General features: G+C 38.7%; 1 protein-coding gene across 1 annotated transcript in view; it reads left to right on the top strand.

The window, feature by feature from the left end:
* DUXB (double homeobox B) overlaps window positions 1-21,471 on the top strand; it is a 29,079-nt gene extending 7,608 nt beyond the window's left edge. The window contains 5 exon segments of the mRNA XM_058527719.1: window positions 17,521-17,675; window positions 19,422-19,458; window positions 19,461-19,523; window positions 19,887-20,041; window positions 20,890-21,471. Of these exon segments, the coding sequence (XP_058383702.1) occupies window positions 17,521-17,675; window positions 19,422-19,458; window positions 19,461-19,523; window positions 19,887-20,041; window positions 20,890-21,471 (992 nt within the window).
* Window positions 21,472-23,012: the final 1,541 nt, after the last annotated feature.

Genomic DNA, 23,012 nt, shown 5'->3' with positions numbered 1-23,012 from the left:
AGGGCTGATCTTTCTCACAAAAATAAATAAATAAATAAAGACGTGTTGTTCTTTGAGATAAACAGATCCGGGTTGGTCAGGCCCTGGATTGTTACAAATACCAAGTGGTTGGCATCCTGCCCAGAAGGGGGCCAGAAGGACACATGGTGATGATAGGGCATGTAGGCTAGTGCCCCTACACTAGGAATGTTCAGATAATTGTTTAAAAATAAAGACTTAAGTCTGGTCATAGGCTTAAAGCTACAAAAAGCAAATTTGTATTTCCATCACCTTAGTCTCAGTTATGTCATAGTAATAAATAACCTCCCAATACTAATGGCTTACCTCAACAAAAGTATATTTCTCACTCATCCTTCTGGGATTCAGGTTAATGGAATCATCATTATCTAAGACAGAGAAAGCTCATGATAGTAAGAAAAGAACATTGGTCCAAAAAGATTCTGCTCAGAGATGGCACACACTGCTTGATTAAATCCACTCATATTTCACTGGCTGAAAGAAATCACAAGGCAAAGACTGAAATCAACAATTTTGAAAGTATAATCCCCTTGGAAGACATGGCCTGACTGGGCTGGTGCCATGAGGATAGGCATGAAATATTTGGCCCCTACAAAATATATTGTGATACATTTTGATTGATATACATAGATTGATAAATTCTTAGAGTCACACAACCTTCCAAAAATGAATCAAGAAGAAATGGAGATTCTGAATAATCTGATTACTAGTAAGGAGATCAAAACGGTAATTAAAAACCTCCCAAAAAAACAGAAGTCCAGGACCAGATGGCTTTCCCAGTGAATTCTACCAAACATTCAAAGAAGATATAATACTTATCCTTCTCAAAATCTCCCACAGAATTGAAGGGGAGGGGATGCTTCCTAACTCATTCTATGAGGCCAATATTACCCTGATACCAAAACCAGACAAGGACAACATAAAAAAAGAAAATTACAGGCCAATATCATTGATGAACATAGACACAAAAATCCTCAACAAAATATTAGCAAATCAAATACAACGATACATTAAAAGCATCATACACCATGATCAAGTGGGATTTATTCCAGGGATGCAAGGATGGTTCAACATCCACAAATCAATCAATGTGATACACCACATTAACAAAATGAAGAATAAAAATCACAAGATCATCTCAATAGATGCAGAGAAAGCATTTATGACAAAAACTCTGAATAAAATGGGTATAAAAGGAAAGTATCACAACATAATAAAGGCCATACATGACAAACTCACAGCTAATATCATACTCAACAGTGAAAAACTGAAAGTTATCCCTCTACAAAGGAACAAGACAAGGATGCCCACTCTCATCACTTTCATTTAACATAGTATTTTCAGTCCTAGCCAGAACAATAGAGCAAGAAAAAGAAATAAAAGGGATCCAAATTGGAAAGGAAGAAGTAAAGCTGTCACTATTTGCAGATGACATGATTTTATATACAGAAAACCCTAAAGAATCCACCAAAAAACTATTAAAAATAATAAAGACAGTAAAGTTGCAGAGGAAAAAATCAACACACAAAAATCAGTTGTGTTTCTATACACTAACAATGAAATAGCAGAAGGGAAAATTAAGAATACAATCTCATTTACAATGGCAACAAAAAGAATAAAATATCTAGGAATAAATTTAACCAAAGAGGTGAAAGACCTGTACACTGAAAACTATAAAACATTGTTGAAAGAAATCAAAGAAGACATAAAGAAATGGAAATATATTCCATGCTCATAGATTGGAAGAATGAACATAGTTAAAATGTCCATATTTCCTAAAGCAATCTACAGATTCAATGCAATCCCAATCAAAGTCCCAACAACATCTTTCATAGAAATAGAACAAAGAATCCTAAAATTTATATGGAACAATAAAAGTCCCCAAATAGCCAAAGCAATCCTGAGAAAAAGGAACAAGGCTGGAGGTTTCACACTCCCTGATTTCAAAACATACTACAAACCTATGGTAATCAAAACAGCATGGTACTGAAGCTGGGTACCCGAGAGTTACTGTAAATATTCAATAAGGACAGCATTACTTTTTGACCTTGTTCCCAACACAGACACAGATGAAAAGAAGTTAATCTTGTTAATTTGCTGTTTTCTTGTTTAATCTGAGGGCGACTCAAGAGTCACAATGATTTATGAGCTTGATTAGCAGAGAAAAAGAATGCCTTCATGGAAGTTAGGATCACCAGATAACCAGCCCCCAGCTGCCATTGACACCCAGAATTCAGATTGCCCAACGGCTTATCTGGAGTGAAAGAAGCACAGATTATCCCTTTGTTTCTACAAAACTCCTCCTGCCAATCCCCTTAGTTCTCTAAAACACCCTGCTTTCTCCTCTTGTGAAGGTGGATTTAAGAGAACCTATCATTCCCCCTTCTGATTTTGGCCAATTTGAATAAACCTTTCTCCATCTCAAAGCACTGATGTCTCAGTGATTGGTTTACTTTACAGTGGACACACAACATTGAGATTAAGAGGTTCAGTATCAGTACTGGCACAAAAACAAACACACAGATTAATGGAATAGAATCAAGAGCCCAGAAATAAACCCACACATCTATGGACAGCTAATTTTTGACAAAGGAGCCAAAAACATACAATGGAGAAAGGAAAGTCTCTTCAATAAATGGTGTTGGGAAAACTGGACAGCCACATGCAAAAGAATGAAAGTAGACAATTATCTTACACCACACACAAAAATTAACTCAAAATGGATTAAAGACTTGAATGTAAGACCTGAAACCATAAAACTCCTAGAAGAAAACATAGGCAGTACTCTCTTCAACATCAGCCTTAGCGGGATTGAAGCAGAGAACTAAGGAGTTAAAAAATCTTCCCCAGAGCAAAAACTTCAAGATAACCTTTGCTAACTGCAGCTGTGCATATTAAATATAATCAACTGTTGTTCAAAACTAACTAGGTTTTTCTGTCCCTCTTTAGTATATGAATGAGCTGTCTTTCCCTGAAATTCAAGGTCCGCATGTCAAAATTCAGTCTTCAAGGCCAAATACAGGCTGGTGGGAAGGCTCCAACCAGCAAGGCCACATGCTCCCCCTCCCCTACCTAAAACCCCAGCACATGCTGTCCCTCTCCTACCTAAAATCCCAGATAAAAACCCCTACCCTTTTCCCTTCGAGGAGGTGGATCTGAGTTCTAACTCCCATCTCCTTGTCCTGCTGCCTTTCAATAGTAAACCCCTTTCTTTGCCACAAGTCTGACATTTCAGTTATTGGCCCTACTGTGTGGTGGGTAAAAGAACCTGTTTGTGTTTGGTAACAGTATCTTTTTGGATATTATGTCTCCTCAGGCAAGAGAAACAAAAGAAAAATAATCAAATGGGACCTCATCAGACTAAAGAGCTTCTGCAAGGCAAAGGAAACCATGAACAAAGCAAAAAGACAACACACCAACAAGGAGAAAATATTTGCAAAACATATGTCCAATAAGAGGTTAATCTCCATAATATATAAAGAACTCACACAACTCAACAACAACAAAAAAAACCTGATCAAAAAATGGGCAGAGGATATAAACAGACATTTTTTGAAAGAAGATATATGGATGGCCAACAGGCACATGAAAAGATGTTCATCATCACTAATCATCAGGGAAATGCAAATCAAAACTACAATGAGATATCACCTTACACCTATTAGAATGGCTATAATTACCAGGACAAAAAACGACAAATGTTGGAGAGGATGTAGAGAAAAGGGAACTCACAAGCACTGTTGGTGGGAATTCAAACTGGTGCAGGCACTATGGAAAACAGTATGGAGATTTCTCAAAAAATTAAAAATCAAAATATCATATGACCCAGCTATTCCACTACTGGGTATTTATCCAAAGAACTTTAAATCAACAATTCAAAGAGACTTATACACACCTATGTTCATTGCAGCATTATTCACAGTAGCCAAGACATGGAAGCAACACAAATGCCCATCAACTGAAGAATGGATAAAGATGTGGTATATATATACGATGGAATACTACTCAGCCATAAAAAAGACAAAATTATCCCATTTGCAACAACATGGATAGAACTTGAGGGTATTGTGTTAAGTGAGACAAGCCAGAGGGAGAAAGACAAACACTGTATGATTTCACTCATATGTGGAAGATAAACAAATACACGGACAAAGAGAACAGATTAGCGGTTTCCAGAAGGGAATGGGTTGGGGAGTGGGCATAAGGGGTAAAGGGGCACATATATATGGTGACTGACAAATAATAATGTACAACTGAAATTTCACAATGTTATAAACTGTTATGACATCGATAAAAAAATTTTTTGCTGTTTATTGCGGTAACATTGGTTTATAACGTTGTATAAGTTTCAGGTGTACATCATTATACTTCTATTTCTGCATGGATTAAAATCATGTTCTCATGTTCACTACCCAAATACTAATTACAATCCACCACCATACACGTGCCTAATTATCCCTTTCGCCCTCCTCCCTCCCCTCTTCCCCTCTGGTAACCACCAATCCAATCTCTGTCTCTATGTGTTTGTTTGTTGTTGTTATTATCTACTACCTAATGAGTGAGATCATACAGTATTTGACCTTCTCCCTCTGACTTATTTCACTTTGCATAATACCCTCAACGTCCATCCATGTTGTCACAAATGGCTGTATTTCATTGTTTCTTATGGCTGAGTAGTATTCCATTGTGTATATATACCACATCTTCTTTATCCATTCCAAGTCTTGGCTATTGTGAATAATGCTGCGATGAACACAGGGTGCATGTATCTTTACACATTGGTGTTTTCACACTCTTTGGATAAATACCCAGCAGTGGAATAGCTGGATCGTATGATAGTTCTATCCTTGATTTTTTGAGGAATCTCCATACTGTTTTCCATAGTGGCTGCACCAGTTTGCACTCCCACCAGCAGTGTATGAGAGTTCCCTTCTCTCCACATCCTCTCCAACACTTGTTGTTTCCTGTCTTGTTAATTATAGCCATTCTGACAGGTGTGAGGTGATATCTCATTGTAGCTTTGATTTGCATTTCCCTGATAGTTAATGATGTTGAACATCTTTTCATGTGCCTGTTGGCCATCTGTATATCTTCTTTGGAGAAATGTCTGTTCAGGTCTTTTGCCCATTTTTTAATTGGGTTGTTAGTTTTTTTGTTGTTGAGATGCATGAGTTCTTTATATATTTTGGAGATTAACCCCTTATCAGATGTATGGTTTGCAAATATCTTCTCCCAATTGTTAGGTTGTCTTTTTGTTTTGTTGAAGGTTTCCTTTGCTGTACAGAAGCTTTTTAGATTGATGTAGTCCCATTTGTTTATCTTTTCTATTGTTTCTCTTGCCCGGTCAGACATGGTGCTTGAAAATATGCTGCTAAGACTGATGTTGAAGAATGTACTGCCTATGTTTTCTTCTAGAAGTTTCATGGTTTTAGGTCTTACATTCAAGTCTTTAAACCATTTTGAGTTAATTTTTGCATATGGTGTAAGGCAATGGTCTACTTTCATTTTTTTGCATGTGGCTATCCAGTTTTCCCAACATCATTTGTTGAAGAGACTTTCCTTTCTCCATAGTATGTTCTTGGCTCCTTTGTCGAAGATTAGCTGTCCATAGATGTGTGGGTTTATTTCTGGGCTTTCAATTCTATTCCATTGATCTGTGTGTCTGTTTTGGTGCCAGTGCCATGCTGTTTTGGTTACTGTATCTTTGTAGTATATTTTGAAATCAGGCAGTGTGATACCTCCAGCTTTGTTCATTTTTCTCAGGATTCGTTTAGCAATTCGGGGTCTTTTGTTGTTCCATATAAATTTTATGATTCTTTGTTCTATTTCTGTGAAAAATGTTGTTGGAACTTTGATAGGGATTGCGTTGAATCTATAGATTGCTTTAGGAAGTATGGACATCTTAACTATGTTAATTCTTCCAATCCAAGAGCACAGAATATCCTTCCATTTCTTTGTGTCTTCTTCAATTTCTTTCAGCAATGTTTTATAGCTTTCAGTGTACAGATCTTTCACCTCTTTGGTTAAGTTTATTCCTAGGTATTTGATTGTTTTGTTGCAATTGTAAATGGGATTGTATTCTTAATTTCTCTTTCCGCTACTTCGTTGTTAGTGTACAGAAATGCAACTGATTTTTGTATGTTGATTTTGAATCCTGCAATTTTACCATATTCATTTATTAGTTCTAAAAGTTTTTCGTGGATTCTTTAAGGTTTTCTATATATAAGATCATGTCATATGCAAATAGTGACGGTTTCACTTCTTACTTTCCAATTTGGATCCCTTTTATTTCTTTTTCTTGCCTGATTGCCCTGGCTAGGACTTCCAACACTATGTTAAATAAGAGTGGTGAGAGTGGGCATCCTTGTCTGCTTCCTGTTCTTAGAGGGATAGCTTTCAGTTTTTCACCATTGAGGTTGATATTAGTTGTGGGTTTGTCATATATGGCCTTTATTATGTTGAGGTACTTTCCTTCTATAACCTTTTTTTTTTTTTTTGTGAGGAGGACCAGCCCTGAGCTAACATCCAATGCCAATCCTCCTCTTTTTTTTTTTCTTTGCTGAGGAAGACTGGCCCTGGGCTAACATCTGTGCCCATCTTCCTCTACTTTATATGGTATGCCACCACAGCATGGCTCAACAAGCGGTGTGTCAGTGCATGCCTGGGATCTGAACCGGTGAACCCCGGGCCACCACAGCAGATTGCATGCACATAACTGCTTGTGCCACTGGGCCAGCCCCCCTTCTATACCCATTTTATTCAGAGTTTTTATCATAAATGGATGCTGTATCTTGTCAAATGCTTTCTCTGCATCTATTGAGATGATCATGTGATTTTTATTCTTCATTTTATTAATGTGGTGTATCACGTTGATTGATTTGTGGATGTTGAACCATCCCTGCATCCCTGGAGTAAATCCCACCTGATCATTGTGTATAATCTTTTTAATGTATTGTTGTATGCAATTTGCTAGTATTTTGTTGAGGATTTTTGCATCGATGTTCATCAGTGATATTGGCCTGTAATTTTCTTTTTTGTGTTATCCTTGTCTGGTTTTGGTATCAGGGTAATGTCGGTTTCATAGAACGAGTTAGGGAGCTTCCCCCCATCCTCAATTTTTTGGAAGAGTTTGAGAAGGATAGGTATTAAGTCTTCTTTCAATGTTTGGTAGCATTCACCAGGGAAGCCGTCCAGTCTTGGACTTTTATTTTTGGGGAGGTTTTTGATTACTGTTTCGATCTCCTTACTGGTGATTGGTCTATCCAAATTCTCTATTTATTCTTGATCCAGTTTTGGAAGGTTGTATGATTCTAAGAATTTATCCATTTCTTCCAGATTGTCCAATTTGTTGGCATATAGCTTTTCATAGTATTCTCTTATAATCTTTTGTATTTCTGAGGTGTCTGTTGTAATTTCTCCTCTTTCATTTCTGATTTTACTCATTTGAGCCTTCTCTCTTTTTTTGTTGGTGAGGCTAGCTAAAGGTTGGTCAATTTTGTTTCTCTTTTCAAAGAACCAGCTCTTGGTTTTATTAATTTTTTCTATTGTTTTTTTAGTCTCTATTTCATTTATTTCTGCTCTGATTTTTATTATTTCCCTTCTTCTACTGATTTTGGGCTTTGTCTGTTCTTCTTTTTCCAGTTCCTTTAGGTGCCTTGTTAGATTGTTTATTTGAGATTTTTCTTGTTTGTTGAGATAGGTCTATATTGCTATAAACTTCCCTCTTAGAATCGCTTTTGCTGTATCCCATAAATTCTGGCATGTTGTCTTTTCATTTTCATTTGTCTCCAGGTATTTTTTGATTACTCCTTTGATTTCTTCATTGACCCAATCGTTGTTCAGTAGCATTTTGTTTAATCTCCACATATTTGTGGCTTTTCTGATTTGCTTCCTATAGTTGATTTCTAGTCTCATACTGTTGTGATTGGAAAAGATGCTTGGTATTATTTTTTTCAATCTTCTTAAATTTATGGAGACTTGTTTTGTGGCCTCATATGTGATCAGTCCTGGAGAATGTTCCATGTGCATTTGAAAAGAACGTGTATTCTTTGGTTTTTGGATGGAATGCTCTGTATATATCTACTAGGTCCTTCTGTTCTAGTGTGTCATTTAAGGTCAATGTTTCCTTATTGATCTTCTGTTTGGATGATCTATCTGTTGGTGAAAGTGGAGTGTTATAGTCCCCTACTATTATTGTGTTACTGTCTATTTCTCTTTTTATGTCTGTTAAGAATTGCTTTATATATTTAGGTGCTCCTACGTTGGGTGCATAGATATTTACAAGTGTTATAGCCTCTTGTTGGATTGTTCCCTTGATCATTATGTAATGCTCTTCTTTGTCTCTTTTTACAGTTTTTGTTTTAAAGTCTATTTTGTCTGATATGAGTATTGCTACCCCAGCTTTCTTTTCATTGCCATTTGCATGGAGTATCTTTTTCCATCCCTTCACTTTCAGTTTGTGAGTGTCTTTAGGTCTGAAGTGTGTCTCTTGTATGCAGCATATATATGGGTCTTGTTTTTTTCATCCAATCAGCCACCATATGCCTTTTAATTGGAGCATTTAGTCCATTGACATTTCAAGTAGCTATTGGTAAGTATGTACTTACTGCCATTTTTTAAGTTTTTTTTCTCGGTGTTGTAGTAGTCCTCCTCTGTTCCTCTCTTCTTCTCTTGCTCTCTTCCCTTGTGGTTTGATGGCTTTCTTTAGTATTATGTTTGAGTTCCTTTCTCTTAGTTTTTTGTGTATTTATTATAGGTTTCTGGTTTCTGATTACCATGGGGTCCATATACAGTAACCTACATATATAGGAATCTATATTAAGTTGATGGTCTCTTTAGTTTGACCTCTGTCTGAAAGCTCTACTCTTTAACTCCCCTCCTCCCACATTTTATGTTTTTGATATCATATCTAACCTCTTTTTTGTGCATTTGTATCCATTACCCTCTTATCATGGAAATAGATACTTTTTCCTATTTGTGGTCTTCTCTTTTCCCCTTAAATTAGTCCCCTTAGCATTTCTTGTAGTACTGGTTTCTTGGTGACAAACTCCTTTAATTTTTGCTTGTCTGGGAAACTTTTTATCTCTCCTTGCATTTTGAATGATAACCTTGCCATGTAGAGTATTCTTGGCTGTAGTTTTTTCATTTTAGCACTTTAAATATATTGTGCCACTCTCTTCTAGCCTCTAAGGTTTCTGCTAAGAAGTCAGCTGATAGCCTTATGAGGTTTCCTTTTTATGTAACTTGTTGCCTTTCTCTTGTGGCTTTTAGGATTCTCTCTTTACCTTTAATTCTGGACATTTTAATTATGATGTGTCTTGGTGTGGTGCTCTTTGGGTTTATTTTGTTTGGTGCTCTCTGTGCTTCCTGTACCTGGATATCTGTTTCCTTCCTTAGGTTAGGGAAGTTTTCATCTATTATTTATTCAAATAAATTCTCTGCCCCTTTGTCTCTCTCTTCTTCTTCTGGGACACCTATAACATGGATGTTAGTGTGCTTAATGTTGTCCCAGAGGTCCCTCAGACTGTCCCCATTCTTTTTTCTTTTACCTGTTCAGCTTTGGTGATTTATTCTAGTCTTTAGTCCAGCTCGCAGATCTGTTCTTCTGTATCCTCTACTCTGCTTTTGAGTCCATCTAGTGAATTTTTCATTTCCAGTATTGTATTCTTCATTTCTAATTGGTTCTTTTTTATATCTTCCATTTCTTTGTTGAGGTTCTCATTGAGTTCATCCATTCTTCTCCCAAGATCAGTGAGCATCCTTAACACTCTTTGTTTGAACTCCCTGTAGGGTAGGTTGCTAATTTCTGTTTCACTTAGTTCTCTTTCTGGGGTTTTGTCCTGTTCCCTTACTTGGAATGTATTCCTTTGCCTCCTCATTTTGTCTCTTTCCCTGTGCTCGTGTTTATGTATTAGGTAGGTCAGCTACGTCTCCTGCTCTTGGAGAGGTGCCCTTATATAAGTGATGCCTTATGAGGCCCAGCAGTGTGCTTCTCTCAGTTCTGAATGTTCCAGGAGTGATCCCTATATGGGCTACGTGTGTCCTTCTGTTGTGACATGTTTGCTCTCCCTGTAGGTGCCCAGGGAAGCTGAGCTATGCCCCTGGCCAGCTGTTGTAATGCTCAGCTGTTTGTGGTTGTTGTGGGCCCTTCAGTCTCTTTATCGGGTATGGGGAGCCATAGCACAGTTGGTTGCAAGTTCTAATAGCACATTTGTGTTGCAGTATTTCTTTTTAAGTGAGTAGGCCCCCAGCGTGGCAGGATGTTAGGCTCAGGGGCTTACAATTGCTATAAGCCTCCAGCCTTTAGGTCTCTTGTCAGCTCTCTGAGGATTACAGCTGGGTGGGGCTGGCCTCAGGCATGGGAGCACCCAATTGTTTCAGGCTTTGGAAGGTGGGGCAAACCCCCTATGTGGGTCTTTGAGAAGCACAAGTCTTCTGCAGCTGACAAGCTCCACCGCCCACGGGTCCACACACACAGTCAACACAGTCCTGCCCCAAGCGCGCCCCGACCTCCTGAAGTGGACCCAGTCTCTCCAAGGCAGGAGCCCCACACACTCCACCACTACCCCACACTCTCCACCTGTTCCCTGCACACGCCCTGCCCCACAGAGGTGGACCCACTCACCAGTCTGCGGAGAATCCAAGCAGCTCACTTAGCATGCCCATAAGTTGCCCAAGGGCTAGTTGTTGGGTGGGGCCAGTCCCTAGGGTGGGCTGCCTGACCTGACTGAGCTGGATTAAATAGGTGCTCTGGGGGTGGGGCAGACCCTGGGCTAGCAGGCCCCAGGGAGAACTCCAATGGCGTCTGTCAGTGTCTGTGTAGGCATGCCCAAACCAGGCCACAACAATGGCCGCCACCAATGTCTCAGTCCCTGGAGAGGTCTCACCTCTCACCGAGATACACTCAGCCTATCAGGTGAGTCTCTTTTCACCAAAGCACTGTGCACCTTTCTTCTGGTGATTTTGGGTTGCTTTCTGAAAGGGGTGAATTTGTGTGTGGGCCCTTTAAGAGCTGGTTTTAATTTCTTTGTGAACCAGCTTTTCTGGGGGTACTCTCCAAAGTTTTACTAGCAGGCAAAGTCAGATATTATGCCACTTGTCTCGATTGTGCTGGGTCCAAAAAAGCCTAAGCGAGAGCACTCCCCGGCTCAGGGCCCCGCTCCTCCAGAGAGTGCTGCGTACCTTTGGGCTTCTCCTGGGTGGCCATGAAGCACTGCGGCTTGTGAAGGTGGTGCTTTTTCTCTCCAGAAGGCAATTTCTGCCTCTTCCACCTCAATTAGGATTGTCGTTTGTTGCAGGAGTTCCTCTTACCCAGTTTTCAGTTCTCTCTCAGGGATAATTTTTCCACGAGTAGTTGTAAATTGCCTGTGTCCATGGGAGGAGGTGAGTTCAGAGTCTCTCTACGCCACCATCTTGACTTCTCTTGATAAAAAAATTTTTACCTGCTTTGAACCATGAAAAAATTAATTAATTAAAAAATAAAGCTGCTATAAATACAGAAAAAAAAAGACAAGAAATCACCAGTGTTGGAGATGATGTGGAGAAAGGGGAACTCTCGTATACTGTTGGTGGGAATGTAAACTGGTGCAGCCAGTATGGAAAACAGCATGGAGATTCCTCAAAAAATTAAGAATAGAACCAATTTGAAAAGATATTTGCAGCGCCATGTTCATTGCAGCATTCTTCACAATAGCCAAGACTTGGAAGCAACCTAAGTGCCCATCAATGAATGAATGCATAAAGAAGATGTGGTGTGTGTATATACATACAAGGAAATACTACTCAGCCATAAAAAAGATGAAATCTTGCCATTTGTGACAACATGGATGGACCTGGAGGGCATTATGCTAAGCAAAATAAGTCAGATGGAGAAAGCCAAATACTATATGATTTCACTCATCTGTGGAAGATAAAAAAATTTTAAATAATAAAAAACAACAGCAACAAACAAACACATAGACACAAAGAATAGGTTGGGGGCTGGCCCTGTGGCTTAGTGGTTAAGTGCGTGCGCTCCGCGGCTGGCGGCCCGGGTTCGGATCCCGGGCACACACCGACGCACCGCTTCTCCGGCCACGCTGAGGCCACGTCCCACATACAGCAACTAGAAGGATGTGCAGCTAAGACATACAACTATCTACTGGGACTTTGGGGGGAAAATAAAAAAAAAAAAGAATAGGTTGGTGGTTACCAGAGGGCAAGGGAGGATGAGGGGGGATGAAAGGGGTAAAAGGGCACGTATGTATGGTGACAGATGGCAATTAGACCGGGTGGTGTACATGAGGTAGTTTTCACAGAAATTGAAACATGATGTCACCTGAACTTTATATAATGTTATAAACCAATATTACCTCAATTAAAAAAAAAATATATATATATATATAGTGGTCCATCTGTTTGGTCAAAATTACTAGCTTCCATCCCTAAAGTACACAAAATAATCTTACCCTTCTCCCCTAGGCACAATATGAAAGATTTTCCAAGTCCAAAGCCTCCATTCACACTCAAACCAACTAAAAGTTCCAGATATTATAACTCTTCTTCATCAAGATATCAAAGAACAAAAGCCCATTCCACGAGCCAGTTGGAACAGGGACTGGATCTGTGTATTAAACACTCTCTCATGATATGGAAGAAGAGAAGAGACACCTATCAGAACACAGCAGTAGCAAGATTCCGCTGGGGAGATGTTTCAGAGAGAGCTCTCTTTAACTGAAGATGCTTTTCCCCCCAATAAGGTCAATTTCTGCTTCCTGGATGAAGCCCCCAGATCAGATCCTTGGATGTCCCTTATCCTGCTTGGCCTCATTTATAGGAGCATTAGAGACTACAGCTTTTATGGGTTTTACCATCTGGGTATGATCGAAGGAGGTGCAGTACACAAAATACTGTTTTTATCTAAACAAAGTTTCTTTTTGATAAGCATGTGAATTTTCCAGTAATAGCACACACATATGTCGGCAAAGGAAAACACACACAAATAAAGACCAATTAACCTACATGATTGCATCTATTTCTAGTTGCAATTAACCCATCCCCTAATTCATTATGCCTAATTTTTCTCTCATCCTAACTTAAACATTTTGAGCTTATCAGTCATCAGCGACAAAAGCCTACACCATTTTTTTTCTGTGGCAGTTTACAGGAATGCTTTCTTAAAGAATAGGGAAACGATTTATTGGTAGAAATTTTAATGTAGTCATTGATTTAAACCAAAGGTTTTAAGCAACAATCCAGGTTTGATTTTTGCTTTAACTATGTATAATTTTTTTGTTAGAAAATGTGTCTCTAAGTTTTTATTTCCTCACTTAAATAAAATCCACCTTACCTTGCAGTTCACACATTCTTTCTATCCTCTTCCCTTCTTCCAGTTAAGGAACACATTTCTTTCTGAGCTCATTTCTTTCTAGATGTTCCCAAGCAATAGTGGCCAAGAGCACAGGAGTCATGACAGAGATATTCTGTTATCCTTAGGTCAAGGCACAAGAGAGTTCATTGCATTTTCTGCCTTCCAGTTTTTCACAGCTGACGTAAATTTACCATAAAAATTTATAGTGGCATAACATTGTAAGTGAGCATAAGTGAGGCCATCTTGTTACACTAAATGGCCCCAGCCCCTCCTCTGTGTAACTACTTGCTGCTCTGCACATACTCCAAAAAAATTCACATGTTCTCCTGATTTATGGCCTCCGCTTACCTACGTACTCCCCAATAGCTTAACAAATTAAAAACTTTGTTCTATGAGTTTCTCTCCAGGAACAGGCTGACCACAGGCGGGAAACACACCTACAAGGTATCCATTACAGCTGACAGAAGAATAGAACAATGTGATGCCTGGAGCCCATCATGCCTGGAGACCGACATCCCTGGACCCCCTCCTTACTGCCCATTTTCCCTATATAACTGCCTCAAGATTCTGTAATCTTTGAAGATGGATGTTTGAGACATTAATCACCTGTCTTCCAATTTGCTGGCTAATCTAATTAAACTTCGTTTCTTGATCTCTAACTTGTTGTGATTAATTGGCTCAGATTGCAGCAAGCAGAGCGAGCCCATTGCTCAGTATCAACATGAACTGCCATCTTTCTAGGATTCAATAAATTTTTCCATCCACCCATGGCCCATCCCCATGACAAATCCACATATAAACTTTTTTTCCTGTTAATGTCATCATTTCAAAATAAATAATTTGATGATTGTATCAGGCACAGTTCAACCAGAGAAACAAAATTAGTGTACATGTAGATTTATTGCAAGGAATTGGCTTATGTGACTGTGGAGACTGGCTGAGCAAGCCCAAAATCCATAGGGCAGACTGGAACTCGTGGGCATGAGCTGAAGCATCCATCAACAGGCAGAATTTATTCTTCTCAGAGAAGCTTCCACTCCATCCTTTTGGCATTTCAATTGATTGACTCAGGCCCACCAGATTATATAGCATAATGTCCCTTAATTAAAGTCAAGTGATTATGGACTTTAATCACATTTACAAAAGACCTTCACAGAAACACCTAGATGAGTGTTTCAATAACTAAGGTCTGTAGCCTAGACATATTGACACATAAAACTGACCACCGCTGTCCACAACTCATCAACGTATAAACCATACACATCTCCTGAAACCATACATAATTTCCAAATAAAGTAATATTTCTGCCTATTAATATGGTACAACAATTCTGCTCACAATAGACGCATGCTAATCATTTCCCCAAAAGAGGACACAACATCCTTGAGTAATGTGCATCCTTTTATTTTGACATCCTATAAATATGGTGACTTAAGGTTAACTACTATTAACACATTATATTGAATCATAAAGGGGATAACAGTAGGAAAACTATATATTTCATTAAAATATATATGAACGGATTCACAACAAAATTATCATAACTAGTGTGTCTTCATTTCTGCAAATGGCCACATGGCAGTAGCTGGTATTTATTAACTATTTTCTTCTACTACTAACTCATATTTCCTTTGACCCCGGCAACCACTTCACTTGGTTTTGGTTCTTTGCCTGGTTGGGTGACCCAAATATTTACTTATATTTATATATTTATAAATATGTGTGTATACACAAACATATGTCTGTAAGAGTCTGTTCTTATAGAACCACTGGTACTGCCCAAGGTGGGGGTCTTCTGCTCACCACTAGAGACGTGCCAAAAGTCAAGAGGCAAGGAGGCAGGAGAGAAAGGACTATTTTTACAGCTTGCTAGCAAGACGGAAGATGGCCAACTAACTTTCAAAAAAAACCATCTTACAGAACAGACTACAAGCCAGGTATATAAGGGCTGCTCTTCAGTGGGGAAGGCATCTGATCTCAGGGTAGGGCATCCATCTGATCTCCAGGTGGAGGCAGACATCTTGTCTTAGTTCCTGTTAGTCTTTTGTTTTATCAGATAGGCATCAGAGACAAGAGCAATGCCTTATACTCTGATCTTTTAGTTGTCCTTGATGATGGCTATCAGCATAGACTCTCTGCCTGGGGGTCATCACATTCCTAACTCAAAAGAACAAAGTTATCGACTTATTGCAGCTGTGAGGGGCCATTTAATCCACAGAGTATGTCAGCTAATCAGAGATCATTCAAAGTTGCAATATGGTTTCTTTCCTACAATATGGCTTCCCTTATGTCAACCTTGTATCAAGCCAGTATCACCACCCCCAGTACCAACCTCTGTATAGTTTAATTTCAACCAGAGAAACAGAATCAGTAGTGTTCTGAATTCAAGTCACACAGGGGACTAGCGAAATTATATATATATATGTGTGCACATATATATCCATACACACACACATAAAGACATTTACTATAAGGAATTAGCTTATACAGTTGTGGGGGCTGGATAAGCAAGAATGAGATTTCTAGTGCAGCCCCTTTGGAAGTGCAGGCTGAAACTCTCTGCCAGAAAAGGAAGCTGATGTCCACAGGTGTGATTTCTTTTCCTTCAGGAATGCCGCAGCTTTGCACTTAAGACTTTTTGAACTTCCAGTTATAAAATTAATAAGTCATAGGGATGTAACATACAGCACAGGGAATATAATAAATAATATTGTACTAACTGTATATGGTGACAGATGGTAACTAGACTTATAGTGGTGATCAATTTGTAATGTATATAAACATTTAATCACTATGATGTACACCTGAAAATAATAGGATATTGTATATCAACTATACTTCAATTTTAAAGTCTTTTCACTGATTGTATCAGCCCCACCCAGATTATTGAGGATAATCTTTTACTTATATCCAATTGATTGTGTAATTTAATCAATCTACAAAATACCTTCACAGCAAGCCTAGTGTTTTTTTGAATAACTGTGGAGTACAAATTATCAAGATGACACATAAACCCTACTATCAATGATGGAAAGAAATGTGTTTCAGGAAGAGCTGAGGAAAACAGGAAAAATACAAAGTGAAGTAAGGATATCCAAATAATATAAATAACAGCATCAAGCCAAAATAATTAAGAAGCAAGAGTACTAAAACATTATAGAGAATAAAATATTTATATATGTGTATATAAGTAAACTAGAGAGAAGAGATTCTAAGTCACATTTGGAAAGATATTATGATAGACGTAAACTTACCTGGTAGAATCTGTACCTCCTCTTAATCTGATTAGTTCAAGTTTCTTCCTAAAAGTGTTAAATATTTAATAAAGGGATTAAATAGAAGCATATTTAAGGAATCGGTGGGTCGCCGATTGATAAGGTCTGTGTCTTGGGGAGTTGCTCAGTTGTCTGCTGGTCTCTGCAGAATCCAGGTACCTCTTCCCAAGATGGATTTGAACAGCTCTGCAAGTGGTCAGTTCCCATCTGCTTTTTGCTCTCTTCTTTGATAATGCCACACGCTTTGTTTATTTTCCAGAGTTTACAAAAGTTAAAGTCACAATCACGATTAGAGGGATAGATTGCTGGAGCAGGGGCTGTTTTGCAGTGATAAATTGTGTCAGGAAATTGATGGGTGCTTTGAAGTTAGAGACTGGAATTTCAAATTTAAGATGACAGCCATGAGTCCCATATGTGGGTTGTCGAAAGTTTTAAAGTTGACACTTTAAATGGAGAAAAATATATAAGAATACCTAATATATTTAATTTTATTAAAGTGTATTTTTTATCACAAAGTATCGGTTTTGTGTATTTTTATTTATCCTTTTGATTTTTTTATGCTTTACTGGTTTCATTTATTTCCATTAATTTTCCTAGCTCCTATTGTTTGTTATTTTCTTTGCATGCAATTTTGTGGATTTTCTGTAACTTCTTCCTTTGGTAACTCAGACCACAGATTATCATTTTTTCTATTTTATATATATTCAACCTAGATGTCTCTGATTTAGCAGGATTTAGCTGCATCCCTAATGTAAAAATATAGAATAATCGTTGGACCTATAGGCTTTCAACTTGGAATAAACATAAGACGTATGCTCACACAGTTTTTAACCCATAAACATATTCTTCACACTCCTCTCCCTGTTTTCTCTTCATCAGACATAATACAAAAAGAAACCTGGCAAGGCAGGGTTGTTTACAACCAGAGTCAAAAGGGTGTCCTCCAAAAGCGGTTTGAACACAACCCTTACCCTGATCAAGCTACCAGAGAACTATTAGCCAAAGAAATTGGCATTGCAAAGTCTAAAATTCAGGTAGGCATTAGGTTTCTATTTCATTATCTGTCACGGTCAAGGTAAAGAGAAAAGCTGGGCTCAGCACTTTCAGGCAATTCTCTTATGTCAGGTATGTTGCTCAAAAGGTTTTTCCTGTTATACAATATTAAAAACAAAATAAAAACAAGAACTCTGTTTATATCTTTTACTAATGGTGGAGATATTGGTTGGGTATATTCACCGATGGAGGAAGGAGAATATACTGGTTCAGGCTCTCCCAATTGGAGGTAATTAAATGATATTTTGAGATTTAGAGAATACAGGAAATTGGATCACTTGATAATGATATGGTATCATTACATATTGGAATATATACTGCAGAATAATGATTGATTAATATGTAATTATGAGGGGACTGGGGGGCAAGAACTCACGTAAATTCCCAATTTTTAGGCTAGTTTTTTTGAATCCATATCTGAAATGTGATTCACACACAGAAGTGTATGAAGTAAAATCCCATATTGTATTATTTTGAATAGAACTACTGACGAAAAAGGAAACTAAGTTGGATTTCTTCAGTTAGCAAGGAGATAGCTGTAAACAATTCAATTGCAATGAAGATCAATAAAAATCTGCTTTTAGAGGAAAATAATGAGTTCAGATTTTTCTATCAAATATATAGTCTCCAATAAGCCACTGGCTATAAAGGCATCAGTCTGAGGGGATGCTGGGGAGAAGTTTTACTTTTCTCTTAATGCATTTGTTCTGGGTGTAGGAGACAGAGTTTTCTCAAATCCCAGTAATTAAATTGCACTCTGGGGAATATCTGGTGATTGGCTGCATGAGAGATACTGGGCCCATTTGAACTGCTGTGGAGGATGGCAAGTCCAGGAAACAATGTAGGATGAAGTTGGCTCTGCCATAGTGTTCACTAACTTATTCATTAGTTTCCAGTTTCAACCTGTGCTTAAGACTTCTTATCGGAAAATATTTTGACTAATTTAGAGAACAGATATAAACTTTTAGCACAATGCCTGGGATATGAGTCATTCATCGGATATTATTTATCATTCACATCCTAAATCTCATCATGAATTATCAAACTACCAAAATAAAACACTCAGAATTAGAAAGTACGTTGCAATTTTGACTCCAGTAATGAGGAAACAAGCCAAGAGTGCAATTGTCATGTTAGTCAAAACAGTTTTACAGCGAGATGTACCGGATCCCCAGGAGTCTCCTTATCTATTGCTGACTATGGGACGAAATAAATAAGAGGAAATGTGGATGAGTGTTAGTCCAGCTCTTGGCTGTGCCTAATTCTACTGCCCTACATAAAGAAAATCTTTTCTAAGATCAATTCCATATGCACTGTGTATTCTGAAATGGTATTTCTTATGAAGAGATGATGGGAGCCAAGAAAAGACATTCAGACATTGAAGACCTCCTATGAGAGCGAGACAGAGACAGACAAGACAGAGAGAAAGAAAGATACTGATTTCCTTTTAGAGAACTAACAGTGTCTCTTAAATCAGGGAATTTTACTTTGGATATTCCTGAGGATGACCATAAAAGAAATGCTAATTTGAGTTAAGAGCCGATAGTGTGCTGTGCTGTGCTGAAATATATGCTGATGGTAACATCATTCCTAGGATAATACATCACCTTCCTCTTATGGATATTACCCCAAGGGCAGTTGATCAAATCAGTTTTGTTCAATTGCACTGATATTTGGAATGACATAGACCGAGTTACATGACCTTCACATCTTCTTTTCCCACTTAGATTTGGCTTAAAAACCACAGAGCAAAAGAAAGACAACTGGCTCCGGATGCTCTTTAGAAGATCAAACCCAGGGACAGGACCAGCCTCAGCCATGGACTAAAGGTAAGAACCCGAGTCCAAATGCAGTTCTTCAGTGGGGCCCATTGAGACGGGGAACAATTCTGCACGTTGTGCCCAAATTCGCCACAAAGAATCCTTACCTTAGGAGCCAGTTACAGCTTGTTCTGGGCAACCCAGTGTCAGAAATATAAGCATGGTCCCACAGTTGCCTGGGACAGGCAGGTTCTCAGCAAGCAAGGCTTTGGACCTTTTGGTCCTGCTGCTGTAAGCAGGCGTCCTCCTCTTCTGTCATCTCAGGGGGATTCAGAGGGAGTGAGAGGTCAGCATTATTTTCACAAGTTTGACTTTCCGGTCTCAATGTGAAAGCTGTCCTAAAAATCCTTTCGTCCCTATGTTCTCCTTTAGAATACTTACCAAAAGAAGCCAGACAAGACCAGACATCCATCACAAGATCTCAATCAAACATCCTAGTTCGAGCCTTTGAGAGGAACCAATTCCCTGACATTCCAACTAGGAAAAAACTGGCTAAACAAACAGGCATTCGGGAATCAAGAATTCAAGTCCAAACCAAATTGTCAGTGGTGCATCCATTTAGAATCACCAGCAACAAAACTATGGGAAAATGTGCAAGTTAATATTTATTTTGAGAGCACTCTGTCAGGTTTTCTATAGCTTGGCACTGTTGTCATTTGGAGCCAGATAATGAGGGGCTATCCTGTGGCTGGTAGGATATTTTTCAGCATTCCCGGCCCCTACCAACTAGATACCCCACTCAGCTCCCTTCCTCCCTTTCATAACACCCCCCAAAAGTCTACATAGTCAAATGTCCTCCAGTTGAGGAACAAAATCGTCCTCATTGAGTACGTTCTTCTACCTAAGTTATGGGCATAGTGGTTTAGTATATGTTCAATGCTCATTACTAAGAAACATGTTCATAGGTTTCTCAGCACAGTAGCCCTCGAAAACATTTATTTGTGCTTATTAACACTTGATCAGATTTACACACGTGTATATAAGATATGTATCCTTGTGCACACATCAACAAAGAGGAGAAAAATGTCAACATGGTCAAGAGACCTTGTTCGCTGATCCATTGTTGAAATTAGAGGGTGGATTCTAGAGCATATGCCTTTTCAGCCAGAGTTTTAATTCATCTATAGTGGATTGGTGAATGTGTTATGACCTCGATGATGTGTTTGTATGTTTATGTATACACGTACATACATACACACACACACATATATACAGACACATACCTACTGAACACATGAACCAGGATAATTAATTTCACATATATATCCTGAGATTAGGGTCTATATTAATAGCCCCTTTGCTTTACACAGTATGAGAAATGAAGCCAGAATTGCTTATGTCTTATGATGTCTGTGTCTACCTTTTCCTCACATACATGTGGTTTCAGAACCGAAGATCTGTGTACCCTGGGCAGAGCAGAAGTGAGCCCGTGATTTTCTTGGTAGATGGACCAAATGGGAGACCAGATCTGACAGTTCAGCAGCACCAAATCGACCTTCCAGGCAGGTCTTGTCCTTTTCCTTCCTCCAATTCTTTCAGCGGGAACCAAACATTTCTACCTACTCTTCTCCAATCCCGTGTGTCCTTTGTCCCTGGGGTGATCCAAGGACAAAGTGTCATGATGACGCAGCCCATGCAGGCTGTGCAGGGAGGAGAGAATGGTCCCTCTACTTTGACACTTAGAAATTATGTGCCAATACCACCAACTCCGGGAGGAGACCTCTTGGATACCCGGAATCCTTTCTGGCCCCAATACCAAGAAAAATGTCAGGATCATCAAGAACAGACTGACACGGGAGTACTACGGTTGAAGGACTATTCTCAGCCTCATCCTGAGCACAAAACACAACCACCACAGGATCTGGGTCAGGTGAACATATCTTACATTATGCAATGGTGGGATGAGGGCTACCAGGCTCTGCTTGCAGAATGGGATCCTCGAAAAGGGACAGACTGAGACAGACTTGTGGCTGCAGTACACACAGTCAACTGGAGAACCATCTCATCCCCTCAGCCAACTGCACCAGCAATATGTAGAAACCTCAAGCCTTTAGGTCAACTCCTGCCATCCACAGATTTTTAGTAAAAGGTACAAACTTTTTTGAATCCTGATCCACAGGAAGAGGACCCTCCAGGACCCCAAATGTGCCCCAGTGAGGAAGATTTTCAGACTCCTCCACATGCTGCAAAGCTCACCAGGACCAGAGCTTCAGGAGGAAGATGGCATTCTCAGAACGTGGTCCAGGCCTTTCTTTTGATGCAGAATCAGTGCAATTGAAAGGACAACGAACAATGAATTCATCCTGTTTGGGACAAAACTAATGCAGGGGGAAGGAGAAACCACTTGGAAACCGAAATGGAGGTTTTTCTACTCTGTCTTGTGAGCAATGGTTATCTTCTGTACACACTTCACTGAGTAAAGGATTGTGTCCAAGCTCCATACTGCCTCTGGAAGCACTGTGGGTACTAGGCAGAAGACATGTCTGCTGAATACTTACGAAAAAAAGTATTTTACCGACAAATATGACCTTCTCCCTGTAATCACCACGTCCTCCACAGTCTGGAAAATCCAGAAACTATAATCTAACCCAGGCAAGAATAGGTGTCCAAAGGGCACATTGGCACCTCTTTCCCTTCTGGCAAACTTGAAATTAGTTTGTCGTGTAGAAAATGAAGGAATGCTTATTTCCTGATGATGTGAGTTCATAAAAGTGAGTTTTTTCCCAAAGCTCTGAGGATTTGAATTAAGAACTAGAAACTACCTCAAGTATCCATCATTAAGGGAATGATCAAATGGATTATAATAAATAGATAATATTGAGTAATCTTCACTTATAAATGTATTTTTACTTTGACTATTTAAAACATAGCAAAAAATCACATCATAAACACCGAATACAGTCTAATGATGTTAATGTTTCCAATTAAGATCTTAGGTTTTTTGTACATATTTACATATATACATATATATCCATAAAATTCCTCATTTTATTATAAATTATATGTTAATCTAAAACCTGGGACAACCATTCTCAGTGTTCTCCCTTCTTTTGAAATGGTAACTTCTAAAAATAGATTTTGGTGTATAAAGATCTATGTGAGTTTACTTTGGTATAATAAAAATATCTTTGAAAAATAATACTTCTTTGTTCATTTTATCAATTTGCATTCTGTTCTGTCGTATTTGCTTTGTTTACTTTACATGTGAAGGTGTCAAAACGAGGTCAGTACACATACACCTAGTTCTACGAAGATACCAGTTTTGCACTAATACAAACAGTTGTGAGGGGACATCCTTACTGGTGTCTGGATGCATTATGTGCAAGAGTTTCTCTAGGTGTTTATACACTAAAGCACAAGTGCCATAATGTTCCAATATCAATATTTATGGCCAAATTATACTCAGCAGAAGATATTTTCCTAATATGAGCTGTACTTTCATTAATCACCTAGGGAATTAAAATTCACATGCATACATGCACACAACATGCACACACA

This window comes from Diceros bicornis, chromosome 32 (assembly GCF_020826845.1).
Source record: "Diceros bicornis minor isolate mBicDic1 chromosome 32, mDicBic1.mat.cur, whole genome shotgun sequence".
Taxonomy (NCBI): Eukaryota; Metazoa; Chordata; class Mammalia; order Perissodactyla; family Rhinocerotidae; genus Diceros; species Diceros bicornis.
This window is presented reverse-complemented; position numbering and strand designations above follow the sequence as displayed.